At 37.2% G+C, this 27,272-nt stretch overlaps 2 protein-coding genes, 2 long non-coding RNA genes and 1 pseudogene across 7 annotated transcripts in view; 4 read left to right on the plus strand and 1 right to left on the minus strand.

The window, feature by feature from the left end:
* LOC109062242 overlaps nt 1-27,272 on the plus strand; it is a 995,865-nt pseudogene that overhangs the window by 3,540 nt on the left and 965,053 nt on the right.
* Nucleotides 1,792-27,272, plus strand: part of LOC122141485 (deoxyribonuclease gamma-like) — a 30,684-nt gene continuing 5,203 nt past the window's right edge. For 2 of the 4 annotated variants that reach the window (XM_042748999.1, XM_042749000.1), the window contains exons 1-4: nt 8,565-8,710; nt 8,965-9,050; nt 9,449-9,537; nt 23,392-23,478. In XM_042748999.1, coding sequence (XP_042604933.1) covers nt 8,671-8,710; nt 8,965-9,050; nt 9,449-9,537; nt 23,392-23,478 — 302 coding nt within the window. In that variant the 5' untranslated portion in view covers nt 8,565-8,670. Of the gene's footprint in view, nt 1,878-7,719; nt 7,817-8,564; nt 8,711-8,964; nt 9,051-9,448; nt 9,538-23,391; nt 23,479-27,272 lie in introns of those variants that run through there. The other 2 variants (XM_042749003.1, XM_042749004.1) reach the window with 2 other exon arrangements.
* LOC122141497 lies at nt 5,572-6,180 on the plus strand. Its single transcript, XR_006157841.1, has 4 exons — nt 5,572-5,642; nt 5,720-5,816; nt 5,948-6,014; nt 6,087-6,180. It is a non-coding gene; the product is annotated as an uncharacterized LOC122141497 (long non-coding RNA).
* Nucleotides 6,359-20,554, minus strand: LOC122141496. The gene is made up of 3 exons (XR_006157840.1): nt 20,505-20,554; nt 6,481-6,568; nt 6,359-6,404 (listed from the first exon to the last, which is right to left on the minus strand). It is a non-coding gene; the product is annotated as an uncharacterized LOC122141496 (long non-coding RNA).
* LOC122141493 (deoxyribonuclease-1-like) lies at nt 25,755-27,035 on the plus strand. Its single transcript, XM_042749016.1, has 4 exons — nt 25,755-26,152; nt 26,474-26,628; nt 26,706-26,802; nt 26,963-27,035. Exons 2-4 carry the CDS (start codon nt 26,480-26,482, stop codon nt 27,008-27,010), a joined length of 294 nt encoding a protein of 97 aa, XP_042604950.1. The 5' UTR covers nt 25,755-26,152; nt 26,474-26,479; the 3' UTR covers nt 27,011-27,035.

The raw sequence follows: 27,272 nt of genomic DNA on the forward strand, positions 1-27,272 counted from the left end.
AAATAATTTAGTCTTTAGTAAAAGACTGTAAAAATGCTACAGTAAAAACCTGTTAAGTGGTTAACGGTGAATTCCCCATACTATATATGGTGAATAACCGTAAATTGATATTCCCAGAATTCCCTGCATTACATTTCAAATTTGATGTTTTTTTGTTGTTGTTATGTTTATGTTAGTTTTTTCTTATCAGTTTTGTATATTAGGGTTGTGTGTTACACCTAATGTTGTTAAATATATGTTTATTGCATTATTTCAGTTCCGTGTGTCACCATGATGGTGTTTAGTGTTTGTGTGAATGACACTGTGCACTTCTATATTTCTTAGTATTTAAAAACTGCTTGTGATGGGCTTTGGTTCATCATGTGACTTCCTCATCACCACCTGCATTTGGTGGTTATCAGTGTATTACAAAGGTACAAAACAGATTTCAGTACTTCAATAGGTTGGTATATTAACATTGTATCAGTTAATGAAATTATGGTATTTAACTGTAAATTTAAGTTAAAACCAAAAAACCTAAAATGTTGCTACCGTATTTTACCGTACCGTATACCAAAGCTGCCGTTTTTTTATCGTAAATTTTACAGATTTTTTTTTTTACAGTGTAGAGTTTAGCTTCAACCCTGATCAAATACTCATCGTAATCAATATCTTCAGATTCACTAGGTTCTTCCAGGCAGATGTATTGGTGCAATGCTCTGCGTCCAGGGGGCCTCCGGGAACAGGACTGGACACCCCTGATTTAGCTAATGCTTTTTTCTGCACTGTCAGGACCCCAGCAGTTACCCAAATGTAGTGTTCAGGTCTGGTGACTGATTATTTTGATTATGTTTTTTTTTGCACTGTTGTGGTGTTCCCATTTATTCAATTTGGGATGTCTCTACAGCTCCTTTAGTATGAAAATTAAAGTGAGTCAGTGCTTCTTGAATGAAAAGACCGACTGAGATGTTGACAAAGTAAAACCACTTGGAAATGCATAACTTTCTGGTTTAAAACTACTGACCTTCAAGTTACAGTTTGACAGGGCGGGCTGGTGGTGTCATGTTCACAAAAGATGTGTCATCCATATATCATTGATTTCTCTTTTCTGCAATGATTTCATCTTGTTTACAATTGTTAATAGACTTTTATTGTTTATAGAATAGATTTTTTTTTTTATAGAATAGTTTTTTAGAGTATTTATTTTTATTTTGTTCTTCTTTATAGAATAGAATAAGGCTCTACTGTTAGTGTTCTCATGCACGGGGTCTTATATAATCTTGCCATGATTGTTGTTGTATGTACTGTACTCCTTTTGTGGAGATGTGGAAGAATTATTTCAATAAACGGTTTGACGGGCAGACTTGAATTGACTTGAGAGTAGAATCATTTCTCAATCGGGCTCTACTGTTAGTGGGTAATGTCTACTAGACCACAAATGGGTGAATCATGGATGTTAGTCTTCATAAACCGCTCCGACTCCTGAAACAGGTTCTTCTACTTGTCTTTGTTTTAAAAGGAATGTAGTGATTGCAACAGTGTTCAAAGAAAATAGAGCACGGATGATTCACTGTACTTGTTGACAGCTGCGTGATAAAGGCATTCATGCATCTGTTGAAGAAACTTTACAGTAGACTATTGTGAACACCTTTGTTCTGAAGACCCATGTACTACTAACTATGTAAATATTCATTATTCTATATGGGTTGTAGGTTAATCATGTTTGTATTGCCATTTATTAAAAAAAAAACATTCATTTATTGGCTTGTTGCCTTATCTAATTCGCTTTCCTCTTAATTTCACGTTTGTCAGGAATCATGAAGGTCGCTTCTTTCAACATCCAGAAATTAGGGAAAAAAAAAATCTCTGATCAATCCGTCATGCAAACCCTGATCAAGGTAAGGCCGCACGCACCTAAAGCCATGATGGGCTGCAAAACATCATTCTTGAAGAACACTTGCCAGTGAACCTCCTCTTAAATGATTCTCTGATTCCGTAATATATTTATCTTAATGTCTGATAATCCTTTTTGGAAGGAGTAGTGTGGGGTATGTTGACAGAATAAATGTTTGTTTTACCGTCGCTCCCTTTCTTCAGATAGTGTCACGCTATGACATTATCGTTATTCTCAAGGTGGTGGATTTAAGTGGAGCTGCAGCAAAGGAGTTTCTCAAAGCGCTGAATGAGTGAGTCAAACTGGTTTGTATTCTGTGGAAAACGTTCTTACAAAACAAAATACTAACCGTGGCTGACTGTTCTTTGACAGGTTCTACATTACAATTAATTACAAGATGGTGATTAGCCCACGCCTGGGAAGAGGAGAACACAAAGAACAGTATATGTTCCTTTACAGGTGATTATACTAAGCGTGGCTGAGCAACTATTGATGTCAGGAGCAATTAACATCAGAAATCATACCACACACAAGTATATACTGTAGACTTACCGATAGGGACTGACGACTCAGCATGTACAAACATTCTACGTACGTTTGAGCTTTTGTTTTTCTTGTCCATGAGCATTTTAGCCGGCTTTTCTGTATGTTCACTGGACTAATTGTAATGGCAAAGAACCGCTTCTGTAGTCAGTTACCAACTGCCTTATACTTTCAAATATCTCCAATGATATTTGGGTAATTCTTAATCCTATTCGGTGCCATTTCCGGCTGGTACCTTTCCATTCAATTGTTTTTAAATAACCATGATTAATTCATCTTATCTGAAGAACGGGCCTTGGATAAGGTGGGTGGCCCTCCCACCACTAAACAACAGGCTGCCTTAATAAAAGAAAGCATATTGTCACCATTTCGCAGTACTAAACAGAGAAACGGTTCTGGTGTATAAAAGGTATCGTGATCTCAGGGCCTAGTATTCACATTACTCATATAGTTGTTATCAGCCACCTTATGTCAGATGCATTTTTTTATGCTGGTTGATTGATTAGGCTCACAAAATCGGTTTCATCATTGTATATTTCTTGAAAGTTTATAGTTCTAGAGAACCTATTATTTGTCTCTCTTTCTGATAGCTGTCTCTCTCCTCTCCGCTATACACAACACAACAACCACTCCACACACACACACCCACACACACACACACACCACACACACCCACAACACAAACCTAATATCCTATCATTAATCGGCGTTTCGTGCCATAGCGCAGTAATGACTTTTATGTGTTCAGACATAGAATTTATTGTCATCACCTTACCCTTAACCTACAGGTAAACCTGGCTCCGTCACACAAAACCTGCACAGTGCTTTTTAAGTGTCAAAAGACCCACAATCAGTTGGTCTTTTCGGTTTTCAAAACAGTTCATCGTGGGATTGAGGTTCATAAGAAACTTAACGTATAAAACCCGGTTTGCGCATGCGGAAACCAAATATAAGATTTGTCAACTAGATCGAAATTTCTACGTTATTTACTATAGTGTGGGCGACCATTTGGACCCCAATAACAGGCATTACCAGTCCAGTACAAACACACACACACTAACCACACACAAACACACAACACCCACACCCCAACAGCACGTCTAGACACTGATAGCACAACCTCACGATGAGGGGGGACACACACTCAGTGTAATAGGCAAGTCAAGAGAATATTTGGTCAGTTTATACAAAATAACACAGCGGAGTTCTATAACCACGTCTTGTTGTTCGTTCGTGATATCCTTTCGTAACCTCCCATTCATCTGATTATAGGTAATATGGTACCTTCTTCAGGGTGTGTCTCAAGCTGAGCCCGTTGCAGATGTACCGATTTAAATGACTCTATTGACCACAAGTATGATCATATTTCCCTCAGGATGTCACTAAATTACTTTCAGGACATTTTGCAGCCCAAGGGGGAGGGCCTGGTGGTCAGGGGCCGACACCCTCCCATCATTTGGTATCTCTGAAACGCCTCTGAAAGGTTGCTGCTGTACAGGGACATCAGACATTGTCCCCCCCGTCCAGAGAAACTATCTCTGTCTCACATGCGGCAGCGAGCTTTAAGAAGAGGTTCATAGCGCCACCCATCAAGGGCCTGTGGGTTCCGAGGGAAACTCTTTCATCAAACTTAAAGGGGGGCCGATTCCATTCAGGGGAAAACACCTGTTTACAGCCTTTCACGCATTCCCCCTGTATGCATAACACAACTCTATTTTGTGCGGCCTTCGTATCCATACGGATCTCCAACAGTCTTGAAAAAACTTGCATTTGTTGATTTTTATTCCTTATATTTGCGGTGGCGTTCTCCCAAGCTTATTGTGGGGAATTGGCGCCGTTAGCCTACTGCCCCTCATCTACGAGTCATATTTTTAATTGATATATTTTTTGAGGGTCCAAATGTTATTGTGTTTGATTGTAGCGGGGCGGTAAATTTGAATGGATTAGCATTCCGAAACTAGTAAGTAACTCATTTACACAATCATTACAAATTCTGTCCTGGGGACTCAACTGGCACCGAATGTCTAGGACCACTGTCATAGGAGCTTGATCACAACCTTATTTTGAAAGACAGAAAAATCCACACAGACTCACTATATATTCTATATCTATTTTTTTTTCACTATAAGGGAACAAAAGTGGTGGATTTGGTTGTGTCTTCCCCATGGAAGACCAATCCAGCCTGGAGATGAAGATTCTTTTGCCCGAGAACCGTCGGCTTGTGCGCTGCATCTTTTGGTACCACAGTTAAAGTACGGCCACTCCCGCCTCCGGGGTCTAAATCTGAAGTGGAAAACCCACTACAAGAGACTCTCGGATTTGTCCTGATTATTGGTCCCGTTGATTTGCTGGGATTCGCATGATCTTTTGACATTTTTCTCACTGTTGTCGGCTCAGGACCTGCAGGCTGACGGATTAAATTCAAGGCTTCAGGACCATGACACCACTCTGTTGTTCCTAATAATTGTAATGTGTAATAACATTCTGACCAGTGTACACAATTGCCCGTTCAACCCAACTCTGAACCAAGAAAGGTCCGTGGCGGCGCTTATACAGAAGGGATTGCTATAAGTGGACCGACGGTTTATCCTTTCCAACTACTTGCATCATGTATCAACAGTGTGGGACGATTTGGTGGTGCTTAGCAGCCATATATAACGCGAACGATGCAGAAGAACCGCACTTGACGGAAAACTCATGACGTGTCTGCCTAGGTGTCACAGAGACAGTGCGACAACGACTGAAGTAAAAAAACAATGCCAGACCAGAAAACACAAGCCGCTACATTCATATATTGTCACGTCATTGGTTTTTATCTTTGGCTCAAAAACCTCAAATTTACTATTTCTCAGTCTCACGATACTAGACCTCATGATTATTCCTTTAACCAAACTGGTACAAAAATATAATAATTTAAGTTTATAAATGTAATCATTCTGTTAGAATTTAGTCTGACATGTGACGAACAACGTAGCTGTACTGTATTGACTGTAAGTTTGACAAGTCAGATCCCAATGCCAGAATTGTCTAACAAAAGAGTGCTACATTTTGCTATATGTTCGATACAGAAATCATGATTTTGGGGGGTGCAGCAACACAGATGGAAGCTAATTCTGTCGAGGCAGCCAAGAAACGAACCAAACACCAGAGGGAATAACTTCCACTGGTTGATCGAAGATGGTGTGGACACCACAGCCAGCAACAACAATGAATATACTTACGATCGGTAAATAATCACACTGCACAAACTAACGAATCTGATTTGATGTCACTCTCGTTAATGTGACACATATTCATACACAGGATTGTGGTGTATGGAGATGTAATGCTGAATGCTGTTGTTCCAAATTCTGCAAAATCATTCAACTTCCAGAAGGAGTACGAACTGACAGATGAGGAGGTAAACGAGAATCATATTTAATCACACTTACCATAAAGACATGAGTTATTACTGGACATTTAGCTTACAGAATGTTGTTTTGGAAAGGACTTGATCAACATTTTACTAAAGCACAGGTATCTTCTTCACAGGCGCGGAGAGTGAGTGACCACTATCCAGTACAAGTGAAGCTGGAGTAAACATGTAAGCAGCTTAAATGTAAGAGACGTGAACAACAGCAAAATGATTAAAAACACATGACAAAATAAAATTAATTTTTTTTGTTTTTAGGTTGAACAAAGATGAGACATTTGTGGACAAGAAAAGTGTGCCTCCGGAGATCAGATGGAGAAGCTTGTAGAAACACTTCTGTGATTGTTTACATGAGACTGAAGTTGAAGACTTGGTGTGTTTGGATTTGTAGATTTTAATGTTTTGAAATTAAAAATTTACAGTCATTTCAAACTTTATTCCTTTACGAGAGAAATATAAACTAAAAAATAATTCATTTTAGTCGCCACTGTGGAGCCAAATCATGAGTCGGTGGTTTTACCGCGACAAAGCAGATATACACACATTTCTTCCCAGACTTCTTGATTCCTCCTCCAGCTTCGGAAACAAAACAGAGTTGATTGTCGGCAAAAGAAAAACTCAGAACCACAGAAAGATTTCTGGCGTCTCTTACTTAAAGGTCCTTTCCCAGCAGCCTTGGCTTTCAGCTGTTCCATTGCTTTCTGCTCCTCTTTCTGTTTCTGTTTGAAAGCCATGTCCTCCTGTAGGGATGGGTGCAGGCGATTAAACCGGTAATGAAAATGTGCAAAGCATTTCAAATCTTCGCTAGTCATTACTTAACTCTAAGCAGCTCATCTGTCCACAAACCGTGATCTCAGTGTTTATGTAGAAACACTTCAACAGAAACCTCAACCTCTGTATTTCATACGACTTTCTACACGATGAAACAGTCATGTTTAGCGTTTGTGTTTTAATTTTTACCGTCTCTTCAGGACATGATGCTAAGATTGTTTAGCTAATGCGTTTTTAGGACATGATGCTAGGGCTGTCAAAATAAACGTTTAATAGACATATTCATTAAAATTAATAAGTGGATTTAAAATAGATTATTATTATAACAATAAAAAAGGGAAACCTAATACTGGGCGAACACAGAGACCCTGTCCTGCAGTGTTTAGCTCCAACCCTAATCAAACACACCTGAACCAAAGTAATCAAGTTCTTCAGAGTTCAGACTCACTAGACACTTCCAGGCAAATATTTTGAAACAATTCTCCGCAGAACAGGGGCCCTCCAGGAACCGAATGGACACCTAATGCTTTTTTCTGCACAGTCAGGACCCCAGGGGTTACTCAAATGTAGTGTTACCGTCAAGTGCCTGATTCATTTTGGTTTGATTTGATTCATTTGAGTCACAGAGTTCCTTGAAGATTCAGGTGTGTTGCGTTGTTTATGATTCCAGTATGTCAACCTCACAGTTTTATTCCCAAATCTAACTTCAACTGGAGAATTTGTTATTCATTTTCTATATATTTTCAAAAATAAGAACTGCATCCTTTGCAGCAGCTTCCTGTTACACCTGACTGATGGAAACAGGCTCCTTCACTTATTTTACTTCACAGTTTTACATGTGTCTCGAAAAAAGTTTTTCTTTTTTTTTTCTTTGTGTGTGTGTGTTTGTCGAGAACAAGTAAATTGTCTCATTCTCTCCAAACTGTCCAATTATTTTTCCACCTTCCAGTGCAACTTTAAACGTGTTGCAGCTGTATGAGGATGATTGTATTATCTGAACTCACCTACAGTACGCTTCAGCATTCCACTTCCGAGTCAGTGTTTGATCAGAGGGAGGAACTCTTTTATTATTTAGAGGGTTGTCAAAATTAGGGCTTGGCCAAATCACTCCACAGGTTCCTGCGTCTAGCCAATCAGGTTACAGGTGTCCAATATAAGTAATGCTGCTGATTTTCGGAATCACTTTTTCTTCAGAGCATCTTTGGACCAGTGCTTGGGTAAGTTAAGTTTTGTTTGTGGATTCTTAAAACCTTATAAACTTTTGACTTCTGAAAATCAAGTAAGGTTCTCATGTTTGTTGAGAACCTTGTTGTTTTACAAATATTCTAATATATATATATATATACATATATAATTATTATTTTTTAATTAAAAAACATCCTCTCAGTCACACCCACAAATGGGAATCTTGGAAATAAAGCTCCTAAACTTGTCTTTTCTTGTGAGATGTTGAATGAAATGGAAAGTAAAACCACTTGAAATACATAACTTTGGTTTAAAACTACAGCCATTGTCACAGTTTGACGGGCTGGTGGTGTCATGTTCACAAAAGATTGTCATTCATATGCGATTTCTCTTTTCTGCAGAAAACTGGTGATTTCATCTTGTCACATTTGTTAATAGACTTGTTCTTCTTTAGAGAATAGAATTTCCTTCTCTAACTGATCAGATTTACCCTTTTATAGAGTACCTTTGACATTTCAAATCGTTGTCTACTAGACCAATTGAAACATATTTTAAGGTTTCGTTTCACCATTTGAAGAATCGTCTAGTGGTACTCTAGTGGAGTCGTTTGTTGGTAAAAAAATAAATAAATAAAAATGTATAGCCTGAATGCACTGTAAGTCGCTTTGGATAAAAGCGTCTGCTAAATGCATAAATGTTAATGTTAATGTTAGTGATCTCTTTTATGCCCGAATTCTTCATAAACCTCTCTGGCGACTCCTGAAACAGGTTCTTCTGCTTGTCTTTGTTTTAAAAGGAATGTAGTGATTGCAACAGTGTTCGAAGAAAATAGAGCACGGATGATTCACTGTACTTGTTGACAGCTGCATGATAAAGGCATTCATGCATGTGTAAAGGTCACGACAGCGGTAGGCATGGCCAGAAATGTAGGTGAAGAGAGACGAGTTGAAGAAATTTTACAGTAGACCATTTTGAATACCCTTGTTCTGAAGAAGCATGTACTACTATCTATCTAATTACTATATTCATTATTCTATATGGGTTGTACTCATATTTGTATTGCCATTACTGAGCATAAGTTTTATTAAAAACATTCAAACAAACTTCTCAGAAACATTTATTTATTGGCTTGTTGCATTATCTGTCTAATTCGCTTTCCTCTTAATTTAATGTTTTACAGGCATCATGAAGGTCGCGTCTTTCAACGTACAAAGATTTGGGAATGCAAAACTCTCTGAAATGTTTGTGCAGGAAACTTTGTTCAAGGTGAGGCCAGACCACACTTAAGGTGATGATACACTGGGCAACATGTTGAACAATGTTGCTGGGCAATGTTGTCATCAACGGGCAACCAGGTGAGATACAGGGGCCCAAGACCAATCTAAAGTATCCAGATAAAAATATATGAGCCATTCTCAATGGGAAAGTCCCCAAGCAACATTGCTTTAAAAAAGTTGCCCCATGTATTATCATTTTTACAGAGAGTCCAGAGTCATGATGGGCTGCAAAACATCTTGACGAACACTTACCAGGGAACTTCCTCTTAAACGATTCTCTGATTCTGTAACATGATATTTATCTTAATAATCCTTCATGAAAGGAGTAGTGTGTGTGGTATATTGATAGAATAATTGTGCGTTTTTTTCATCGCTCCATTCCTTCAGATAGTGTCACGCTATGACATCATCCTTATTCTTGAGGTGGTGGATTCTAGTGGAATTGCAGTGGAAAGGTTTCTCAAAGCGCTGAATGAGTGAGTCAAACAGATGTGTTTTTCAGCAAAAAATGTTATTGTAAAATAAAGTTGTAACCATGGCTGACTGCTCTTTGACAGGTATGACCGTACAATTAATTACAAGATGGTGATCAGCACACGCCTGGGAAGAGGAAAATACAAAGAACAGTATATGTTCCTTTACAGGTAATTTTAAAGTTGCAAAATGTCTGCAATTGTCTGATGTCGGGGAGATGAACACATTTAGACATTTGAAGACATGACCGTGAATTTACTTAAATGACACACAATGAATTCAGATTCTTGACCTGCTTGTTCATGTTGAGCTAGTGAGTAAACTTGCATATATATATATACATATATATATATATATATATATATATATAGTGTGACTTAATGCACAACACCTGGGCTTAAGCCCAGGGCCCCAGGCTGGGGAGGACCCCGATGATGCGGAGAAAATATTGTAATCGGATTTTTATAATTCGTTGGCTGTCCCTTTAAAATTACGGCTTTATAAACTTTGCTTTGAGATATGCGTGCGGGCGTTTATGCGTCCTGCTCGAGAAGTGTCAGTCAAACCCTCTCACTCAGTGAACCCTGCAATCTTCAGTCTGATTGGGCATTATTTAATTGTCTGAAATCCAATAAAATTCATCATTGTCTGAAAGCATTCAGTTATTGGCCTGCTTGCTCGAACTTCACGTGACATACACGTTGAATTCTTTATAAGATAGTACCGCGTATTCTAATGATGACAATAACTAATCTAATAAAAGCTAATCTAATGTGACAGCAATGTCGTAAATATGAAGAAGTGGTTCGCAAAAAAGAAAAAAACAGAACAAGATAAAGTGAGAGCGTCAGAAAAATAACATCATATTTTTAGCACAGGCCTAGGGGAAAGATGAAGATTCTGCATACATGTAATTAAATAGGCCTTATCATACTAACATAATGATTTAAATAAAGCACTCGTTACTATTAAAGTTCGCGTATGCCTTCAAGAAACAAACAATTAAGCGATGTTAAGTCACTTCTTTAAAGCAAGATATTTGGGCACATTTCGTTTTAACAAAAAAAATGCATGAATGAGAAAATGGAGTGTAGGGCGTGCTTGATGTTAAACAACTTTTAATCGCAATAATAAGTCATGAAAAGATCTCTGTACTTTCGTGTTGACTGACACACCCTAAGCGGCGTGTGCAGAAAACAGACATCATGCAATACTGAATTAAGAGTGAGAATGATTCGACAAATGCATTTTTTAACAGTCACTTGTTGCCACCTGGTGGGAGTAGCATTCGTAATAGATTCAACGGCCCTAACAGTAAAGAGTTGTTCATAGCTTTTAACGATTGATATACGGATTCCAATGGATGAAGAGTGGAGCTCAACCCGGTGAGACCAATGATTCAAATTTTTACTTGCCCCACCAAAATTTTCACTGGCCCCACAACAAAAAATTAATAAAAGTAAAAGACAAGAAAATGGCCCTATAATCACTGTTAATGAGCAAATAATTGAGATTCAACCGATTCATTCAAGCGGCTGATTCACTCAGGAAGTGTTGCTCAGAGACGCAAAACAATTCTGTGGACTTTGGAACCATTTTAGTTGGCAAAAATACAATGAGAAACAGATGATTTGGTGTCTAAAAATGTAAAGTCACTTCATATTAAGTTCTTGTTTATTAAACTGTCGTGAATAAAATCATCACATTTGTATCATGCTAATATTTGGAGAAGCGGCACTCTTTGTGTAATATTGGTTAACATAGATATTAAATTATTAATTATATGAAATATATACAGGGGCATGTTGAATTCTGAGGCCATTAAGACTAAATCCGTGCACAAGTCTAACCTACTAGACTTCGTCCGTGGTGCATCGTTACACAGAATGGGTGTTTTTGTTTTGTTTTTTTTGTAGGGTAGAGATGCATAGGCTACTTCGATATCAGATCGTTAAATCAACAATTACGATATCTTAGACTACATATAGCACGCACCCTACAGCACTGGCCCGATCGGACAGTGACCGTTCAGATCTACTGTCGGCGTCATTCACACTAGCCTCGGGCAATCGGGCGAATCCTGTGTCTAGCCCTGGGCCCCTCAGAAGGTAAAAAGCCCAGGGGCCCTTATAGTCTTATCACGACCTGTGTACATAATTCCATGTATGAAGAACTCCTTAAAAAAGCCTTTATATGGCTATTTAAAGACTAATAACTCTGCATTTTCAATATGAAGGGACAAGTGGTGGATGTGGTCGACTCTTACCAATACAAAGACAATCAGCCTGGAGATGAAGATGCTTTCTCCACAGAACCATATGCTGGTGGGCGATTCAGATGTCATTAACACAGGTAAGTATGGCATAGATGTGCTGTAATTGTCTATCATCTTAGTGTAGCTAAATTATGTGTGTGATAAGAGTCATGATTTTGGCTATTGTACAATGCAGCATATTTTCAGTTTTTATCATTGGCCCCCAGACCTTTGCAGCTGGCGATAAATTCAAGCTTAAGAAATGACAAAAATCAGTTTTCCCTAATTGTGTTATTAGCCAATAACCGGTGATCGACGGTGGCGTCGTGGCGTAGTGGTTTAACATTTCTTAGTAAGCGTGGTGGTAGGCGTCAGCTGCTTTCTTAATCAAATAGCTTTTCGGTAGCTAATCTCTTTTTTTGATCAGGTAGCGTGGTAGCGTCATCTAAAGCTGACGTTACAATATCCAAGCATTTCTGAAACTCAAGCTCAAATCGGAAATATAACTGCTAAGGATCACTGATTTCGGACCGGTAGAAACGCCCCCGCCACTAAACCTCGTAACGTCATTGGCTCCTCAAACTGTCAGTCAAACCTCATTATTCTTCCAGCCTCTCGGTGCGGCGCGCAGTTGGAGGATCTTGGTTTGTTTGCAGTATGAAGATTAAAATAAAATAACTGTTGATTGAATAAGGGTACAGCGTTCTCTTTACTCAAAACACTATATTTATAAGGCTAATGTTTTTGTATTTGAGGGCGAGAAAGTGTCTTAGCATTTGTTGTGAAGTCACAGTCAGATAGCCGTGAGAGCGTTGAATCTTTTATAATATGATACTTTGGCCAAATAATAACAGAAAAAGCAGAGCGCCCACATAGCGACAGAAAACTGTACAACCGCAAGTTCATGATACCCGTACTGCCTTCAGATGTGGCGTTAATGACGGGGAAAACATTCGAAACATTAAAAAACTTAGTATTTAAACTTGATTTTGGTGAAACGTTAATAATATAATGAATGACACATGCAACGATGCAAATAAACGTAGCCTAAGTTATTTGTAGGCCTATACATCTGTATGGTAACACTATACAGTACAGTAAGATTTCATTAATGTTAGCTAATGTAACATGAACGTACAATGAACAATACATTACAGTATTTATTCATCTTTGTTAATGAAAATACAGTCGTTCATTTGTAGTTCATGTTAGTTCTAGTCACATTAATTAATGACAACAAACACAGCTTGATTTTAATAATGCATTAGTAAATGTTGAAAGGTATTGTTCATTCTTAGTTAGTGTTACCTACACTAAATTTAACTAATGTTAACCAGGCAGGCCTTATTGTGAAGGGTTACCATTTACATTCAGTCATTTAGCAGACACTTTTATCAAGCGACTTACAAATGAGCACAATGGAAGAAATCAAAATCAGCAAAGAGCAATGATATATAAGTGCTTTATAAAAGTCTCGGACTTAGCACTTGGTATGTAATAGAAGTTTTTTGAATTTAGAGGCCTTTTTTTGCTTTTGTTGTGTATAATAAATAAAAAGAAAACAAAGATAGAGAATACAAAAAGATTAGAGTAGCTAGTGTTTTTTTTTTTTTTTTAAGAAAACGAGCAGTTAGCGAGTAAATAAATAGTTTTTAGAGTTACAGAGTCTTTTTATTTCTTGATTCTTGAAGATGGTTAAGACTGATTTTTGTTGCCAAATTGATTTGGAACAGCTGTTGAATAAACAACTAAACTGAACTATTATACCTGTCTATCTGCTTGACTGACAGTTGTATTGATCACTGAGAGCATTGACTTGGTATGATGTTGGTTCAATATAAAAATTATTTTTTTAAAAAATAGCTTAGATGTAGTAAACTACTTTTGCCCGTGTTGTTGTGGCTTGGCCTTGCTACATTTCACAGGGCTGTAGCTTTAGTGTAGTGAAGCTTCATTTAACGAAGAGTAACTGTTAGCTTAGCTTACTACATTTTCCAAGTAGCTTGCCCAACACTGGTAATAACATCATTACCACTTTACACAACTGACAGTCGAAACAACTGAAACAGAAAGGTCAGTGGCTGAGCTCTAACAGAAGTTGTGTATGTGGACAGAAGTTTATTCATTTAAATTAATTGCGCTCATGTCTCAACAGTGTTGAAGATTTGGTGCTGATGCCAGTCCATATAAAGCCAGAAGATGCAGAAAAAGAACTTGACGAACTGTATGGCGATGTTTACGCGGTGTCAGAGAGAAATGGAAGACTGAAGTAAAAACACAAATGCAAGACCAGAAAACACAAGCAGCTACATTTATATATTTTCATGTATTGGTTTTTATCTTTGGCTCCAAACCCTCAATTTACTATTTCTAAAGTCTCAAGATACTAGAAGCCATGCATTATTCCTTTAACAAAATGTTTACAAAATAATACATTTAAGTTTATAAATGTAATCATTCTATTAGATTTAGATCTTGACATGTGAAGAACCGTAGCTGTTACTGTGTGTACTGTATTTGACCAATCAGCATCCAATGCAGAATTGTTCACAAAAAAAATAGATTTGATACATTTTTTATATATGTATCGATACAGGTACTTATCATGATTTTGGAAATTCAAGCATGATGGCAGATATCTCTGTCGTGGCAGCCAAGAGAAAGAACCAGATTCTGGGAATAACTTCCACTGGTTGATGCAGTGGTGTGGACACCACAGCCAGCAACTTACAATGAATATACTACGATCAGTAAATAATCACTTTCACACAAACCGCGAATCTGATTTGATGTCACTCTAGTTAATGTGACACATATTCATACACAGGATTGGCGGTGTATGGAATGTAATGCTGAATGCTGTTGTTCCAAATTCTCTGCGGAAATCATTCAACTTCAAGAAGACCTCACAGACGATGACAGATGAGGAGGTAAGCGAGAATCAGTTTTTATTTGGATTGAAAACCTCTTTTTAATCACACTTACCATGAGGAACATGCAGTTTTCGGTGCATGAACAGCTTACGAATGTTGTTTTGGAGAGGGACTTGATCAACATTTTACTAAAAGCACAGGTATCTTCTTCTAGGCTGGCAGTGAGCCACTATCAGTACAAATTGAAGCTGAAGTAAACATGGAAGCAGCTTAAATGTAAGAGACGTGAACAACAGCAAAATGATTAAAGACACATCACAAAAAAAAAAAAGTGTTTTTTTGTTTTTAGGTTGAACAAAGATGAGACATTTGTGGACAAGAAAAGTGTGCCTCAGGAATCAGATGGAGAAGCTTGTAGAAACACTTCTGTGATTGTTTACATGAGACTCAAGTTTACTTGATGTTTTGGATATTGTGCATAATCAAAATGAATATTTCACAAAGACATTAAACATCCGAAACTGAAATACACAGTCATTACAAACTTTATTCCTTTACAAGAGAAATATAAACTAAAAAATAATTCATTTTTAATTAAGCCACTGTGGAGCAAATCATGAGGTCGATTGGTTTACGCGACGAAACAGATATACACAGAAACACATTCATTTCTTCCCAGACTTCTTGATTCCTCCTCCAGCTCACGAGGAAGAAAACAAAACAAATTGCTTGTTGTCAAAGAGAAAACTCAGAACACTATAGAAAGATTTCTGGTGGCTTTATGTGTCTGCTACTTAAAGGTCCTTGTATGGCTTTCAAGCTTTGTTTGCATTGCTTTCTGCTCCTCTTTCTGTTTTCTGTTTGAAAGCCATGTCCTCCTGAGGGATGGGTGCGGGCGATTAAACGGTAATCTCAAAGGCAACTGTCTGCACACTTGGTCCTTGTCACAAATTTAATTACAAGCCTTTCGGTTCCAACGGACCATCCTCAGGGCATACAGACAATAAATGTAGCAATCAACTTAAACTGTGTTTCAAACACATCAGGACAATCAACAGTGATTACCACACCTGTGAAGGCCAGGTAGGAGAGTTGTAGTCCAATGGTGGGAGTTGTAGTTTTTCTTTAACCTACCAAAACATAACTGAGTTATCTAGGTAATTTACACCTTTTAGTGAAAATCCCCACTACAAAAAACAGACATAATGTACAAAATATACAAAACAATCTATACATGCTGCATAAAGTGCATGGAGACTGCAAAGGACATCCAGTAAACCTTCACAGACTGCAGTATTCAAGACTTATAAAAAAGTAGTATCAACGACTTATAACAATGGTACAGCTGTGATAGCATGACACTCATGTCGAAGTCCACATTTAAACCTTTCGTGGTATAAGGCATCCAAAGTATGAATCCAGTACAGTTCCCATTTGACATAGAACTTTATCAATGTGTTGCCACCTCTAGGTAATTTAATCTGCTCAATTCCCTGGAAAATCGGAGAGAAGAGACTGAATGAGCACACTCTGTAAAGTGACAGGCCACAGTGTAGTTAGGGTCGGGCACGTCTAATAGAGCTTTTGATGCTCACTGATCCTCTCTGGTTTTAAACAACGTGTGGTCTTACCCACATACACCATGTCACAAGGACATCTTAAATGTAGATAACATTCTTAGATTTACATGTAATCATGCCCTTCACATTGTAACCTCTTACCGGATCTGGGGTACCTGTTTAAAATTATAGGTCCTTGTGTGTATTATTACATTGGGCACACACATTGCCCACAGGGATAGTTACCATCCCTTAAGAGGTGCTAAGAGTGTTTGGGTAGGAGCTGATTTTATACATGCTTTAACTACCCTATTGCGGAGGTTGGACGGTTAGGGCCCCGTCTGGACACAAACAAAGGTGGATTCTACAACAAAGGGTCAGATTTAGATGCCAATATTTCCTAAATTTATCCTGTAACACAGTAGAATGGGACAGGAGGTGTGGCGGGATCAGAGGGGCTAATTATATGATATCAATATCAGTGGGATCATCAGTATATCTTTGCGATGGTGGGTTATTATATTTTTTATTATGAGATGGTTAGTTATATATTATATGATATAATATCAGATCATCAGATATGCAGGCCGTTGTTTAGGGCACGGGATGCGAGCTGCTTGCCAGAAGGAACGAATTGCGATCAGTCTCTTTACGATAGAGGGTTGTGGGTCAGTCTACCATCCTCTAGTTTGACCACATGTTCTAAGAAAATGCACAACATTTTGGATGTCAGATTCTACAGTGAATGTTAAGATCTGAGCTCATCCTGTTGAGGTGAATGGGGACATTCATTCAGAATCATCTTGGGACCCTTTAAAAACACACAAGACGTCATCTAAATATCTAAAATATCTGATGATACTACATGTAGAAGGGATTTCGAATCCTCATTAAAAATAAACTGTTGTTCAGAGAATCCAACATACAAGTTAGCATAACTGGGGGCAAATGTACTCCCCATACTTGTGCCTTTAACTTGGAGGTAATATTCTCCCTGGTGGAAAGCAAAGAAGTTTAATCTAAGGATTGATGATGCCAAATCACAGATGAAAGTGTTAGGAGGATTAACATCCTCAGGGCGATTCTGCAAGTAGTATTCTAGTGCTGTAATACCTCGTTCATGAGAAATATTGGTATAAAGACGTTCTTCATACATTCAAAACGCTAGCTAAAATGGTATCAGAAGGAAGATCCTGGAGTTCAGTAGATTTTATTAATAACATCCCGTAGAGGTCTTGTAACATAGGCATGGTCGATTTTTCACAAAGGTTTGATGAAAAAATCCACAAAATTTGATAATGGCTCTAGTAGTGGCTCGTTACTAGCAACTATGGGTCTGCCCTTGGGTTTGATAAGGCTTTTGTGTATTTTAGGAAGCATATAAAATGCCGATGTTGTCTATTGTGGTGGGTTGTACTCTTCTTTGGTTATCCAATTTTGTTCTAGGGCTTGAGTAGTCAGCTCACTAATTATTTTTTGAAAATCAAAAGTGGGGTCACACTTAAGCTTCCTATAGAATGTTTCATCATTCAGTTGACGGTATGCCTCAGTTACATAGTCAGTTGTATTAAGAATAACAATCGCCCCCCCCCTTATCTGCTGGCTTTATTATAATAAAATTCCTTGTTCCTTTTTTTCAGAAGGATTAAATTGAGACATTTGTTTGGGACTGTGAATGAAAACCAGAGTTTAGTTAAACCTATGTTTAAGCCTAAAAGTACATTTGTACCTCATGTAAACCACCCCTCGATTGACACATTCTGTAGGGTTGTTGAACAGGAGATTTTTGAGAAGCTACAGACTATGCCTTACTCCCATCAGCAAAATTTGTGTCAGGATGAAAGAAATGCCATTCAAGAGCTTGCTAAAGATACAGATATTATAATAAAGCCAGCAGATAAGGGGGGGGGCGATTGTTATTCTTAATACAACTGACTATGTAACTGAGGCATACCGTCAAATACAACTGAACATTCTATAGGAAGTTTAAGTGTGACCCCACTTTTGATTTTCAAAAAATAATTAGTGAGCTGACTACTCAAGCCCTAGAACAAAATTGGATAACCAAAGAAGAGTACAGCTATCTCAATAGACAACATCCGGTCACCCCGGCATTTTATATGCTTCCTAAAATACACAAAAGCCTTATCAAACCTAAGGGCAGACCCATAGTTGCTAGTAACGAGTCACTACTAGAGCCATTATCAAATTTTGTGGATTTTTTCATCAAACCTTTTGTGAAAAATCTACCTGCTTATGTACAAGACTCTAGGGATGTTATTAATAAAATCTCTGAACTCCAGAATCTTCCTTTGATACCATTTTAGCTACGTTTGATGTAGAAAGTCTTTATACCAATATTTCTCATGAACGAGTTTATTACACAGCACTAGAATACTACTTGCAGAATGTACAGCTGAGGATGTTAATCCTACTATTTCTTTTGTGTTTTGTTTTGATGAATCCTTAGATTAAACTTCTTTCACTTTCATGGAGAATAATACCTCAAGTTAAAGGCACAAGTATAGGGGAGTACATTTGCCCCCAGTTATGCTAACGTATGTTGGATTCTCTGGACAACAGTTTATTTTTAATGAGGGACAGAGAAATCCCTTCTACAGTAATATCATCAGTTTGCTAGATATTTAGATGATGTCTTGTGTGTTTTAAGGGTCCCAAGATGAGCGGAATGAATTCACCATTCACCTCAACAGGATGACTCAATTCATAGCGATCTGACTCAAACGTGTACATTTCTTAGACATAGTAGTCAAACTGGATGGTAGACTGACCACAACCCTCTATATTAAAGAGACTGTCATAATTAAGTTCCCTTCTGGCAAGCAGCTGCATCCCAATTGCTAAAAAAAAGCGGCTTTGCCCTAGGTCAATTCTATAGACTTGAACTTGGTTGTCATTCAATTGAAGAGTTTGAAGTCTTATGATGTGACGGGTTTTAACTGAGGTTTATCCCACTAAAAGGAAGGGCATATAATATAAGCCCTTTCTACACGGCCACACCTTTTGAAAAAGTGTGTTAAGGATAAAGTTTTTCTGTCTCCTGCATAACTACTTTTACTCAAGATCCTTTACTATAATTAAAAACACCATGAAATATTGGCATCTATCATGATGATCCCTCTCTTCAGGATAAGTTAGAATCCCGCTGCTGTTTGTGTCAGGCGGGCTAACCTCCCTTAATGGGGTAGTTAAAGCATGTATAAATCGGCTCTACCCAAACACTCTTAGCACCTCTTAGGGATGGTAATAATATGCACAAGACCTATGATTTTAAACACCCCAGATCCGGTAAGGTTACAATGTGAAGGGCATGATTACATGTAAAACTAAGAATGTTATCTACATTTTAAGATGTCCTTGTGACATGGTGTATGTATGGGTAAGACCACACGTTGTTTTTAAAACGGGATTAGTGAGCATAAAGCTCTATTAGACGTGCGACCTAACTACCCTGTGGCCTGTCACTTTACAGAGTGTGCTCATTCAGAGTCTCTCTCTCCGTTTCCAGGGAATTGAGCAGATTAAATTACCTAGGGTGTAACATTGATAAAGTGCTTATATGTCAAAGGGAACTGTACTGGTTCCTTTGGATGCCCATCCCAAAGGTTTAAATGTGGACTTCGACATGAGTGTCATGCTATAGTTACAACTGTACCATTTGTAAAACCTTTATACTGTTTTATAAGTCTTGGTCTGCAGTGCGGTTTGGTAGTTCTTCTGAATACTCCATGTACTTATCAGCATGTATGTATTTTGTATATTTGTAATTATGTCTGTTTTTTGTAGTTTGGATTTTCACCTGGTATAAGGTACCTGAATAACTCAGTATGTTGGGTAGGTTAAAGAAAAACTACAACTCCTGGAATGGACTACAACTCTCCTACCTGGCCTTCACAGGTGTGGTAATCACGTTGATTGTCCTGATGTGTTTTGAACAGTTAAGTTGATTACTACATTTTGTGTCACCGCATGCCCTGAGGATGGTCGTTTGACCGAAAGCGTGAGTAAATTTGTGACCAGGATTCAAGTGTGCAGACAGTTTATTTTTTGAGATTTTCAGTCTTGTTTGTCTGGCACCTTGGTGATCGTGAGTGCGGTGTAACTCCTTCTAAATGATTAAACCGGTAATGAAAATGTGAAAAGCATTTCAAATCTTCGCTAGTCATTACTTAACTCTAAGCAGCTCATCTGTCCACAAACCGTGATCTCAGTGTTTATGTAGAAACACTTCAACAGAAACCTCAGTGTACAGCTGAACTTACATCGTCCATCTCCTTCGACTGCTTTTTGGGAGCCTTGAGGGTTTTTTTTTTTTTACCTCCTGCAAAAATAAGTATTTGAATACCATTATAACGTCAATAAATAAAAAAAATAATACATTTGACAAAAACATTTAATATACATTTATTAATTTTTTTTATTTTTAATTTATGTTTATTTAAGTTTTAGAATAGACAATAAAGAAATGCCAACACCGGCGAACTCATTCGATAAAATGTTATGATGTCTTAATCGTCTAATCCTGATAGCATCGATGAATATATAAAGATTAGAAAATCCAACAAGTCCCTACAATACTTTTAAAGAGCGAATATCGAACTTGTTTGTTGTTGTGTTTCATACGACTTTCTACGATGAAACAGTCATGTTTACTAAGTTTGTGGTTTTAATTTTTACCGTCTCTTCAGACATGATGCTCATTGCATTGTTTCAGCTAATGGTTTTCCTTCAAAATAGCGTTTAATAGACATATTCATTAAAATTAATAAATTAGTTTAAAAATAGATTTTTATTATAACAAAAAGGAAACCCTAATGCTGACGAACACAGAGACCCTGTCCTGCAGAGTTTAGCTCCAACCCTAATCAAACACACCTGAACCAAAGTAATCAAGTTCTTCAGAGTTCAGACTCACTAGACACTTCCAGGCAAATATTTTGAAACAATTCTCCGCAGAACAGTCTCCAGGAACGAATTGACACCTAATGCTTTTTTTCTGCACAGTCAGGACCCCGAGGGTTACCCAAATGTGAGTGTTACCGACAAAGTGCACTGATTCATTTTAGTTTTTTGATTTGGATTCATTTTGATCCACAGAGTTCATGAAAGATTCAGGTGTGTTGGTGATGTTTATGATTCCAGTATGTCAACCTCACAGTTTTATTCCCAAATCTAACTTCAACTGCAGAATTTGTTATAAATTTTCTATATATTTCCAAAAATAAGAACTGCATCCTTTGCAGCAGCTTCCTGTTACACCTGACTGATGGAAACAGGTCTCTTCAATTTATTTTACTACAGTTTTACATGTGTCTCAAAAAAGTTTTTTCTTTTTTTTTTTCTTTGTGTGTGTGTTTGTCGGTGAACGTACCAGGCCATTCTCTCTCCAAACTGTCCAATTATTTTTTCCACCTTCCAGTGCAAATCCTTTAAACGCAGCAGCAGCTTATGAGGATGATTGTATTATCTGAACTCACCTGGGTTGTGCACGCTCAGCATTCCACTCCAGTCAGTGTTTGATCAGGAGGGAGGAACTCTTTATTATTTAGGTTGTTGTAAAATTAGGGCTTGGCCAAATCAATTCCACAGGTTCCCGCGCTTCAGCCAATCAGGGTTACTACAGGTGTCCAATATAAGTACGCTGTTGATTTTCGGAATCACTTTTTTCTCTCAGAGCATCTTGGACCAGTGCTTGCAAGTTAAGTTTTGTTTTGTGGATTCTAAAACCTTATAAACTTTTGACTTCTGAAAATCAAGTAAGGTTCTCATGTTTATTGAGAACCTTGTTGTTTTTACAAATATTCTAATATATATATATATGTACATATATACTATTATTTTAATTAAAAAAACACCTTCTCAGTCACACCCACAAATGGGAATCTTGGAAATAAAGCTCCTAAACTTGTCTTCTACTTGTGATGTTGAATGAAAATGGAAAGTAAAAACCACTTGAAATACATAACTTTGGTTTAAAAATCACAGCCATTGTCATACAGTTTGACGTACAGGTGTCATGTTCACAAAAGATTGTCATTCATATGCGATTTCTCTTTTCTGCAGAAAACTGGTGATTTCATCTTGTCACATTTGTTAATAGATTTGTTCTTTTTTATAGAATAGAATTTCCTTCTCTAACTGATCAGATTTACCCTTTTATAGAGTACCTTTGACATTTCAAATCAAGGTTCACTAGACCAATTGAAAACATATTTTACACTGTTTCACCATTTGAAGAATCGTCTAGTGGTACTCTAGTGGAGTCGTCTACTGGTAAAAAAATAAATAAATAAAAATGTATAGCCTGAATGCACTGTAAGTCGCTTTGGATAAAAGGCGCCTGCTAAATGCATGCTAAATGTTAATGTTAATGTTAGTGATCTCTTTTATGCCCGTATTCTTTTCTCATAAACCTCTCTTACACTCCTGAAACAGGTTCTTCTGCTTGTCTTTGTTTTAAAAAGGAATGTAGTGATTGCAACAGTACAGTGTTAGAGCACGGATGATTCACTGTACTTGTTGACAGCTGCATGATAAAGGCATTCATGCATGTGTAAAGGTCACGACAGCGGAGGGCATGGCCAGAAATGTAGGTGAAGAGAGACGAAGTTGAAGAAATTTTACACAGTAGACCATTTTGAATAACCCTTGTTCTGAAGAAGCATGTACTACTATCTATCTAATTACTATATTCATTATTCTATATGGGTTGTACTCATATGGTATTGCCATTACTGAGCATAAGTTTTATTAAAAAAAAAACAAACTTCAGAAACATTTTTTATTGGCTTGTTGCATCATCTAATTGCCTTCTTAATTTAATGTCTTTAATCATTCCGTTTCAACGTGACAAAGGAATCAAAACCTCTGAAGTTTGTGCGAAACTTTCTTTCAACATCCAGACCACAAATTAGGGGGATACAAAAACATCTGATCCATCCGTGCTGTGCACAAGCCTCACGGGCAAAGGTAAGGCAGGGCCCAAGACGCACCTAAAATCCATGATGGGCTATAAAAGCCATATATCATTCTCCCTAGAACATAAGGAGTTTCTCAAAGCGCTGAATGAGTGAGTCAAACTGGTTTGTATTCTGTGGAAAACGTTCTTACAAAACAAAATACTAACCGTGGCTGACTGTTCTTTGACAGGTTCTACAGTACAATTAATTACAAGATGGTGATCAGCACACGCCTGGGAAGAGGAAAATACAAAGAACAGTATATGTTCCTTTACAGGTAATATTAAAGTTGCAACATGTCCGCAACTATCTGATGTCAGCGAGACACATTTACATATATACATATATACACACAGTATATACTGTATACATACAGATATGAATGAAGACTTCAGATGTAAAAACATCTAAGTCCGTTTGAGATTTTGTTTTCTTTTAAATGAGCATTTTTATCAGGCTTCCTGTTTATGTTCGGTAATTTAATTTTAATGGCAAAGAAAAGATTATTAGTCAGTTACCAAATGCCTTATACTTTCAAAAATCTCCAATGATATTTGGGTCATTCTTACTATTCGGTGCCATTTCAGCTTGGTACCTTTCCATTCAATTTTTTTTTTAAATTACCATGATTTAATCATATTATCTGAAGAAGGGCTTGGAACAGGGTGGACATCACACCACTAAACACATGCTGCCTAATACAAGAAGCATATTGTCACAATTTAGAATTACTACAACAGATAAATGGTTCTGTATATAAAATGTATAGTAAATAAGTGCTGTTTTATAATTGAACTAAGTTGTTCTTATTCCTTTTATTGTAAGATCGCATTTTTTTATGCTGTCCCTTTATTAGGCTACAAAATAGGTTTATCATTGTATTTTACTATTGAAAGTTTATAGTTTTAGAGAACATATTATTTTGCTCTCTCTCTCTCTATCTATCTCTCTCTCTCTCTCTCACACACACACACACACACACACACACACACACACACACACACACACACACACACACACACACACACACACACACACACACACACAAACACTAATATTCCTATCATTATGGGTTCATGCCATAGGCGTAATGATTTTTCTGCTGTACAAATAGTATTTTCTATCCCCTTACCCTAACCCTACATGTAAACCTGCCTTTCACACAAAACTACAGTTGTTTTAGATTTTCAAAAGACAAAACTACAGTTATTTTAGGTTTTCAAAACATTTCATTCTGTATGAGTTAATAATAACTTAACGTATAAAAGCTGTTTTCCTCATGGGAACCAAATAAATGTCCCCACTAGATGAAAGTTTACTGTTATTACTATACGTGTGGGGACATTTGGACCCCATAATGCAGGGAATACCAGTACACACACACACGCACGCACCACAAACATACACACACAGCACGTAGACATGAACACACACCACAGAGACACACACATATTGTAATGGCAAAGTCAAGATAAATTGTTACAGTTTCTACAAAATCAACAAAGCTGAGTTCTAACACTTTCTTTTTTTCTTCTTCCTTGTATATCCTTTCTTCACCTCCCCTTCTTTTTATTAAGGTATATGTACCTTCTTTCAGGGTGTGTATCACAACGAGCCCCGTAGCAGATTTACAGATTTAAATGATAATTACAAAGTATGATCATATTTCCGTCAGAGTGTCACTAAATTAATTTCAGACATTTTGAAGACCAAGGGGAGGGAGTGGTCATGGTGAAACATCCAATCATTTGGTATCTCTGAAAAGCCCTGAATGTGCTCTGTACAGGACATCCAGACATGTACAGTCTCAGAGAAAATATAATGTCCTCACATGAGGCCGCAGGATCTTAAGAGGTTAATAGAGAAACATTCAAGGGCTGTGTTCAGAGGGACTCCTCATCAAAATAACAGGGGGCCGCATTCAATTCAGGGAAACAACATGTTTTAAAGACTTTAAGCATTAAAAATGTATGCATAACAAAAATATATTTTGTTGAGGAATATTATCAATAAGAATATACAACAGTATTGAAAAAATTGCATTTTGTTTGATTTTTATTACTTATATTTGTGGCTGATGTTATCCAAGCTTACTTGGGGACATGGCAGTTTAGCCTACTTGCACTAATATAAGAGTAATTATTTTTTAATTGATTAATTTTTGAGTAAATGTTTACTGTGTTTGATTGTAGAGGAGCGGTAACTTTGTAAGATTAGCATTCAGAAACAAGTATTAGCCCATTTTTACACAAAATATACCACATTATGTCATGTGGACTCAAATGGCACCGAATGCTATATGACCCATTTTCATAGGAGCTTGATAAAAACCTTATTTGAAAGAAAAAATCTCACACAGACTCAATCTTTTTTTTTATGAATTATTTTCATAGATATATGATAAAATTATTTTTTGGAAGAAATATTATAAAGAATAAAAAATATGAAGACAATCAGCCTGGAGATGAAGATGCTTTTGACAGAGAACCGTATGCTGTGCGATTCAGATGTCGTAACACAGGTAAAGTACGGCATTGTGTATAATCTGAGTGAAACAAATTACATGAGAAAGGAGTCATGATTTAGGCCCAGTATTGTACGATGTAACGTATTTTCAATGGCGCCAGACCTTGCAGCTGACGATAAATTCAAGCTTCAGGAAAATGACAAAAATCAGTTTTTCCTAATTATTGTATTGTGTAATAACATCATTACCAGTTTACACAACTGACAGTCAAAACAACTGAAACAGAAAGGTCAGTGGCTGAGCTCTAACAGAAGTTGTGTATGTGGACAGAAGGTTATTCATTTAAATTAATTGCGCTCATGTCTCAACAGTGTTGGAAGATTTGGTGCTGATAGCAGTCCATATAAAGCCAGAAGATGCAGAAAAGGAACTTGACGAACTGTATGACGTGTTTCGCAGTGTCAGAGAGAAATGGAAGACTGAAGTAAAACACAATGCAAGACCAGAAAACACAAGCAGCTACATTCATATATTTTCACGTATTGGTTTTTATCTTTGGCTCCAAACCCTCAATTTACTATTTCTAAAGTCTCAAGATACTAGAAGCCATGCATTATTCCTTTAACAAAATGGTTACAAAATAATACATTTAAGTTTATAAATGTCATCATTCTGTTAGATTTAGTCTTGACATGTGAAGACCTAACGTAGCTGTTACTGTATTGTACTGTATTTGACCAATCAGCATCCAATGCCAGAATTGTTCTAAAAAAATAGTTGATACATTTTTAATGTATCGATACAGAACATCATGATTTTGGGGGAATTCAACACAGATGGCAGATATCTGTCCGAGGCAGCCAAGAAAAGAACCAAAATCTGGGGGAATAACTTCCACTGGTTGATCGAAGATGGTGTGGACACCACAGCCAGCAACAACAATGAATATACTTACGATCGGTAAATAATCACACTGCACAAACTAACGAATCTGATTTGATGTCACTCTCGTTAATGTGACACATATTCATACACAGGATTGTGGTGTATGGAGATGTAATGCTGAATGCTGTTGTTCCAAATTCTGCGAAATCATTCAACTTCCAGAAGGCCTACAAACTGACAGATGAGGAGGTAAACGAGAATCAGTTTTTATTTGGATTGAAAACCCTCTTTTTAATCACACTTACCATAAAGACATGAGTTACTGATTACTGTACATTTAGCTTACAGAATGTTGTTTTGGAGAGGACTTGATCAACATTTTACTAAAGCACAGGTATCTTCTTCACAGGCGCGGAGAGTGAGTGACCACTATCCAGTACAAGTGAAGCTGGAGTAAACATGGAAGCAGCTTAAACAAATGTAAGAGACGTGAACAGCAGCTAAATTATTAAAAACACATGACAAAATAAAAAAATAACTTTTTTTTTGTTTAGGTTGAACAAAGATGAAATGGAACATTTGTGGACAAGAAAAGTGTGCCTCCGGAGATCAGAAGCTTGTAGAAACACTTCCGTGATTGTTTACGTGAGACTGAAGTTGAAGACTTGAAATGTTTGGATATTGTAGATATTAAACAACTGAAATTAAAAATTTACAGT

This window comes from Cyprinus carpio, chromosome B22 (genome assembly GCF_018340385.1).
Source record: "Cyprinus carpio isolate SPL01 chromosome B22, ASM1834038v1, whole genome shotgun sequence".
NCBI lineage: Eukaryota > Metazoa > Chordata > Actinopteri > Cypriniformes > Cyprinidae > Cyprinus > Cyprinus carpio.

Coding starts and splice junctions, on each gene's coding strand:
- LOC122141493 (XM_042749016.1), top strand. CDS start 26,480: ATGATTTTGGGGGAATTCAACACAGATGGCAGATATCTGTCCGAGGCA. Junction 26,629..26,705: donor AATGAATATACTTACGATCG/GTAAATAATCAC, acceptor ATTCATACACAG/GATTGTGGTGTATGGAGATG. Junction 26,803..26,962: donor ACAAACTGACAGATGAGGAG/GTAAACGAGAAT, acceptor TCTTCTTCACAG/GCGCGGAGAGTGAGTGACCA.